At 57.7% G+C, this 6,607-nt stretch overlaps 1 protein-coding gene across 12 annotated transcripts in view; it reads left to right on the forward strand.

The window, feature by feature from the left end:
* Positions 1 to 5,604, forward strand: part of ADAR (adenosine deaminase RNA specific) — a 43,791-nt gene extending 38,187 nt beyond the window's left edge. For 5 of the 12 annotated variants that reach the window (XM_070077624.1, XM_070077627.1, XM_070077625.1 and 2 more), the window contains exons 12-15: positions 494 to 676; positions 1,139 to 1,251; positions 1,913 to 2,040; positions 2,215 to 4,202. In XM_070077624.1, coding sequence (XP_069933725.1) covers positions 494 to 676; positions 1,139 to 1,251; positions 1,913 to 2,040; positions 2,215 to 2,461 — 671 coding nt within the window. In that variant the 3' untranslated portion in view covers positions 2,462 to 4,202. Of the gene's footprint in view, positions 1 to 493; positions 677 to 1,138; positions 1,252 to 1,912; positions 2,041 to 2,214; positions 4,203 to 4,605 lie in introns of those variants that run through there. The other 7 variants (XM_070077626.1, XM_070077623.1, XM_070077619.1 and 4 more) reach the window with 2 other exon arrangements.
* Positions 5,605 to 6,607: the final 1,003 nt, after the last annotated feature.

Raw genomic sequence — 6,607 nt, forward strand, 5'->3', positions numbered from 1 at the left:
GCACCTGCTGTGAAAGCAAAACCTGTGGTGACCTCCCCGTCTCATCCCCTGCCACCCTGCCTGTCACTCACAGCCGCACTCACGTCCTCGTCAGCTTCCCAAGCAGCCCCTTGCTGCCCCTGGGCCTCTTCCTTCACTCTTCCCTGGTCGGAAACATGCACTGCAGCTCTGCCTTCTGCCTTCTGCCTTCTGTCTCAGCTCCCGACTTCCGTGCCCGGAGGTTCCCAGTGCCACCCCACTTCAGAGCCCACTCGCACGTAGAGTTCTCCCTGACACACTGGCTTACTTGTTCAGTGTCTGTTCTGTTCCCTCTACCCCATGTCCCCATACACAGTTGGGAGGACAGGGATTTGGTTTCACGTAGCACCTGGCATGTCGCAGGTGCTGTGCCCGAGTGGAGACGGAGATGGCCCAAGCCAGTGGAGCTTAAACGGCAGGCCAGGGAGCGGGTGGCTCCAGTGGCTTGGGGGTCTGACCCAGGTATCTCCCACAGGAGAAGGCACTATCCCTGTGGAATCCAGTGACATTGTGCCCACGTGGGATGGCATCCGACTTGGGGAGAGGCTCCGAACCATGTCTTGTAGTGACAAAATCCTGCGCTGGAATGTGCTGGGCCTGCAGGGAGCCCTGCTGACCCACTTCCTGCAGCCCGTGTATCTCAAGTCTGTCACACTTGGTAAGGGGCCTGCCCTGGGGGCTGGCACTGCTCTGTCCCTGTGCCAAATCCCAGCAAACCACATGCTTCGTCGCCAGCTGTTGGCATGGCGTCTCCCCTTTCTGTAGTATGGGTGATTGGTGTGTGAGCACCTGCTCTCCCGTGGTGGGAAGATGGGTTTAGGCTGTAAGCCTAAGTCAAATCAGGCCAGGCCAGCCCTTTCAAGATGAGCAAGAGACACAGCGGCTAAAAACTGCAGCGTCCTAGTGTCCTGTTCTTCACAGGCCCAGCCTGACTTGGAGCCTTAGATCTTGTGCCTAACTATTCAGTGACCCCACACATGGTGGGGCGGCCATAATCCAATGGTGCTTCCTAATGAGGGGGCCGTTCCTCCCTCTGACACCTTCAGCCTCCCCAGTGCCTCTGCCTCCTCGTAGCATTTGGTGCAAGCACAGGTGAGTACATTTCTTTTTCTGTGCACAGGTTACCTTTTCAGCCAAGGGCACCTGACCCGCGCCATCTGCTGCCGTATGACAAGAGATGGAAGTGCATTTGAGGAGGGACTGCGGAAGCCCTTTATCGTCAACCATCCCAAGGTGCTGTAACCTCATTCTGTTTTCCTTTGCCCTTTTCTCCTTCTTTAGCAGTCTTGTCAACAGAGCAGGGCAGCCTTCATTCCCGTCCCGGGAACTGACCCTCCCCGGCGGTTACCAAGGCTTTCCTTCTCTTAGGCTGACGTTCATTTGAATCGAGGTGCAGTGTGTGGGTCTAGAGTCCACTCAGTATGAGCCAGAGTCTTAAATAAGGGGGAAGGACATGGCCCCCCACATTCCCTGTTGCCTGTGAATCTTTTTTTTTTTTTTTAAGATTTATTTATTTACTTGAGAGAGTTACACAGAGAATAAACAAGAGGCACAGAGAGAGAGAGGTCTTCCATCCATGGTTCACTCTCCAAATGGCCGCATGGCCAGAGCTGCGCTGACCTGAAGCCAGGAGCTTCTTCCGGGTCTCCCACACAGGTGCAGGGCCCCAAGCACTTGGGCCATCTTCTGCTTTTCCAAGCCATAGCAGAGAGCTGGATGGGAAGTGGAGCAGCCGAGACTCAAACCAGCACCCATATGGGATGCCGGCACTGCACAGGCGGCAGCTTTACCTGCTATGCCACAGAGCCAGCCCCGCTGTGAGTCTTGAGTCCTGCTTCAGAACCTTTTTCCTGAAACGTTTCCTTCTTTCTCCTGTTGCTCCTGGGGTTCCTAGGTTGGCCGAGTCAGTGTCTATGACTCCAAAAGGCAGTCCGGCAAGACCAAGGAGACGAGCGTCAACTGGTGTCTGGCTGATGGCTACGAGCTAGAGATCCTGGACGGAACCAGAGGCACCGTGGACGGGTAAGGAGCAGGGAGGTGGCGGGAGCGGAGGCGTGCCTCCTGACCGGCCTGCCGGAGCACGGCCCACCCGCCAGTCTCCAGAGGTCACAGTGCGACTCGCCCTGCCCTGCGTCTGCACTTCGGGCTCCCGCCTTCCCTGACCCAGGTGAACAGCAGGCACTCTTGTTTCCCCAGGCCACGGAATGAACTGTCCCGGGTCTCCAAAAAGAGTATTTTTCTTCTATTTAAGAAGCTCTGCTCCTTCCGCTACCGCAGAGATTTACTGAAACTCTCCTATGGTGAGGCCAAGAAAGCTGCCCGTGACTACGAGACGGCCAAGAACTACTTCAAAAAGAGCCTGAAGGACATGGGCTATGGGAACTGGATAAGCAAGCCCCAGGAGGAAAAGAACTTTTACCTCTGCCCGGTACCCAGTGACTGATGTATTGGGGGGAGTCTTTGCAGTGGGGTGAGAGAGGTAGGTCGTAGCATTCCTTATCACATTGGTCAAGGGTTTGGGGCTTTTTGTTTTTTTATCCTTTTTTTTTTAAATAGCACCATAATTGGTGATACTGAGAACTTTGGGTTCCCATTTAACCTGCTTTTTTGGGGATTGCTAGGTGGAGTCTGGCCAGGCCCCTTCTTTTTTCCCGGATGAAGAAGCAGAATCCTATGGGGAGAGAAGAGGGAGCTGTCTCTCGTGCACAGTGTGACCGGTCACTGAGCGCCTGCAGTCCACTGCCTCCTAGATTCGTTTTAGGTGTTTTCCTTTTCCTTTCTGTTTGCTACACTGACCTCTTGTGGTCTTGATTAGGTTCTAGTCAATTCTCCATAAATCATGTCAGGGACTGATAATCTCATTTATAGATTCAGCAAACCCCCACCCCCACCCCGAGATTCCTTCCTTGTGATCATGAAGTTTCTCCTCCCCACCCCCAAGGGTGCAGGGGGGAACAGAAGAAACCTACTTTCTCATCCATCCAAGTGCTTTCATTTTGCCATGATGAAATTTGCCAGATTCTGATGGCTTCAGAATTTGGTCATGGGCAAACACAGATCTGAGCTCTTCCTGCCTGTTGGGCGTCTTTATGGAGTCGACCCACAAGGCGGTACCTGCAGGTGAAAGGGCAGGTTGTCCTCAGACGCCGTGAGGTGGGATCCTCTGTCCACACTTCCACTCGCCATCAACTCACGGGCGGCGCCCTTGGCCTTTCCGTGGAGCGCAGCTTTGGGGCCAGGCGGCCCGACATGCGTAGCAGGATGCAGAGGCACTGCCTTCTCTGGGACTGGGCCTGCTCCTTGCTTTAGATGCGCTGCGCCCAGGACCTCCTCCCCGTCGCCCAGCACATGGCCCAGCTTGGCCTGACCCCCCTCCTCCACAGCGGAGGCATTCGCAGCCCCACTTTTCGTTCTTGGGGCTCCTATAGCCTCTGTACTTTAGACCAAAAGTGGACCCTACTAGGCAAACCTGAGTTTGGGAAACACCAAGGATGTCTTTGTAGCACACCCAGACTTCCCAAGGAGCTAGCAGGAAAACAGGGCCTGAAGCCACGTCCACACTCAGGGCAGGGAGGCTGCTCACCTGGGCTCCCCGTGCAGGGTCTCCCTGCCGGCGCATTGGCACGGTGGCTGCTGCTGTGTCTCGGGCATTAGAATCTCTGGCAGAGCTGTCTCAGCGGCCTGAGGGGGGAGGGGGGGTGCCTTGGGAAACCAGAGCCCACGCCCTCCCCTCCATCTCCAGCGACCCTGGGGGCATCTGTTTCTGGTGCGGGAGGAGCCGCGTGCGTCACACAGGACGGAGGAGGCTCCACCCCGTGTTCTCGGCCCATTCCTGTCCAGTCTTTGTTTTTAATCAGCAGGATCCCGCCCCCCACTTTTCTTTTTAATGATTTCTGTAGCTGATTCGTCTGAACCGTGGCTATTGTGCATTCTTTGAATAATCACTTGTAAAAAGTGTCCGTGCTTGAAGCTATTTGCTTTACTCAAGCTGAGGGGACTTTGTTGGTTTTGGGGTCTTGGCAGTGACTCCCAGAACAGAGCGGGGAAGAGCCCAGCACAGGCTTGGGTGCCATGATGGCTGCAGCCCGGTTTTATGATTCCGCTTTTATGTGATCCTTGATGACAGTGACTAACAATATACATTCCTCCTAAATAAAAGAGAAAAGAATCTAATTGTTAGAAAACTGCAAGTCTTGGTTTCTTGGGGGAGGTGAGAGAGGGCAGAGGGACGCACGGTCTGGGAATTCCTGCTCATAGAGCCAGTGCCTCTGCTGTGGAACCTGGGGAGGGGCCCCTCAGCGGGCAGCAAGGAGCTGCCTCAGGGGCCTCCCGGACAGAGCCTGTGGGGGAGGGGTGTCCCCAGCTCCAGACGCACCCTCCCCACCAGGGACCGCCGTCACAGGACTCAGCCCCAGGGCTGTGAGAAGCCAGAGTTCCAGGCCCACAGCTGGAAGACTTCCTGGAGGCGGCATGGGTCCCAGTGCTCCCCCCACGCCCTGGTTTGCTGTGGGGATGTGCACGTTTGCAGTGACTGCAGGCCTGGCCGCAGACCTGGGAGATACAACTGCCTTGCTCTTTCCTTCTCAGACGGCGTCCGGGACAGCCTCGGCCTGAATTTCAAAGGGACTGCACCTCCTCCCACGTCGTCACTCACTCCAGAACTTCCAGAAGGCTTGTCTTGACCCTTTAAAAATGACATCAGAGGGTGCGCAGCACCCGCAGTGAAGGGGCAGAGTCACAGTGAAGCCTGCCTTGTCTGTCGGGAGGCCGGGCGCAGGCGGCGTCTGTGCGTGCTACGTCAGCACCAGAAGCGCGGGCTGTCCTCACAGTCTGACAGACCGTGCTGTGTGAACGGGACAGTTTTCAGTCAGAGACGGGGTGGGGCGCAGCAGGTGAGGTGCCTGCCCCCATACCAGGACAGAGCTCCTGGCTCCGGGCTTTGGCCTGGCCCAGACCTGGTTGGTGCAGCCGTCTGGGGAGTGAACCAGTGGATGGGGGAGTTCTGTCTCTCCCTCTCTCTCTCTCTCTGTGCCTTTCAAATAAGTAGGGAAAAGGATAATGTCGCCACCTGCTGTGGGATCCCAGGAACCTCAAAGACCTGGCATTGCTGGCTCCAGCTAGAGGGAAGTGCAGTGCCCAGGTGACAGCCCTGGCACGCTCCCCCCCCACCCCCCCCCGGGTGAGCAGCGCTTTGGTGAGCTCCTCGCTGCTGTGCTGTCCCTACCAGGGCCCACCACGCTGTACTGTTTCTGGGACATGAGCCCAGGTCCAGCTAGTGTCCTGGGAGCTGGGCAGACTGTAGCTTCACCTACTGGCCTTCTGCCACCCTAGCCCCCAGACCCGGATCCTCCCCCTTGCCCTGTCTTTTAGAGAGGGCCCTCCCCAGGGGCCATGGCTTTTCCATCTGGGAAGTGGGTTTGTCAGAAGATCAGTCACGCCACAGCAGACGCTCCCACGCGCCTGCACTTTGGATTCCTGTTATGTCTTTATCTCTCCCGCGTCTGGTCTCCAGCGTTCTCCTTTTCACCTGTATCTGCCAACCCCATCCCACAAACATCACAGCCACAAGACAGCTTTGGAAACAACTTTCTTTACGAGAATCTTGAATCCCTAAAGAGTCTAGCATGGGCTAGACCAGTGCAAGGACTCGGGTAGTGCAGGCCAGGGAGGCTGGGGCAGGGTGGGGCGTGGGGGCGCCGCGGTGGGCGGTGAGTGAGGTGTCCTAGGGGTTGCTAGACCTACGTTCCCTCAGGAGCAGTGTGACTACCACGGACCTCTCGGACCTGTCGGGATGGCCACTTAGAAGGCTGCTTGTTCTCTGGTCAGAGTTGCCGAGTGGCACTGTGGCACTGGAGACTGAAAGTGGAGGGGACAATGGAACCAAGGCCTGCAGCGTGGGGAGTGGTTTGGGGGAGGCCCCGGGCGCCCCTCACCTAACCCCCGGGGAGCACTTCTCCCAGCCTGGGAGTGCACAGCGAGAGCGTGGTCGTGGGGCAGGCGGGTCCTGGACCCAGGCCGCTCACCAGCTGCCCTCGGCCCCTCGGCCTCACTGCTGTTCTGTAAGACGAGGGCCCTTCCCTGCAGGGCTGCTGTGAGGGTGAAGACGGTGCGCCCGAAGGAACCGGCACAGAGCCGACCCTTCACTAAGCGGGGCTGTGCACAGGTGGGCCGAAGCGCCCCCCACCCCCGCCTCCTCGGAGCACGCCCCGTGCCCTTGGGGGATGTGGCCTATGTGGGTGGGGGGTGCCTGTGTGTAGTTTGCTTTTAAACTTTCACTGACTCGGTGCCCACTGTGCCCTCGTCACACTGCCAGGAAGCTGCCCTCCCGCTCAGTGCTGGGTGCCTGTGCAGACAGAACTGCTTCTGGAGTCTCCCATGGCCCTGCCTGGTGGGAGATGCTCCCCGCTGCTCTCCCTTCCTCCTGCAGGCCTGCCTCACACTGAGCTGGGCTCCCAGTTCCCTCCCGAGAGAGCCCCACTGTGGAAAGGAGGCAACAGTGTGGGTTCCCCAGAGCTCGCCAATGCCTCCGCGCTGACACGTGCTAACACCCTGCCCGTGCAGTGTGGCCCTCTCCTGTTTTGATGGTCCC

This window comes from Oryctolagus cuniculus, chromosome 7 (assembly GCF_964237555.1).
Source record: "Oryctolagus cuniculus chromosome 7, mOryCun1.1, whole genome shotgun sequence".
NCBI classification, from domain to species: Eukaryota; Metazoa; Chordata; class Mammalia; order Lagomorpha; family Leporidae; genus Oryctolagus; species Oryctolagus cuniculus.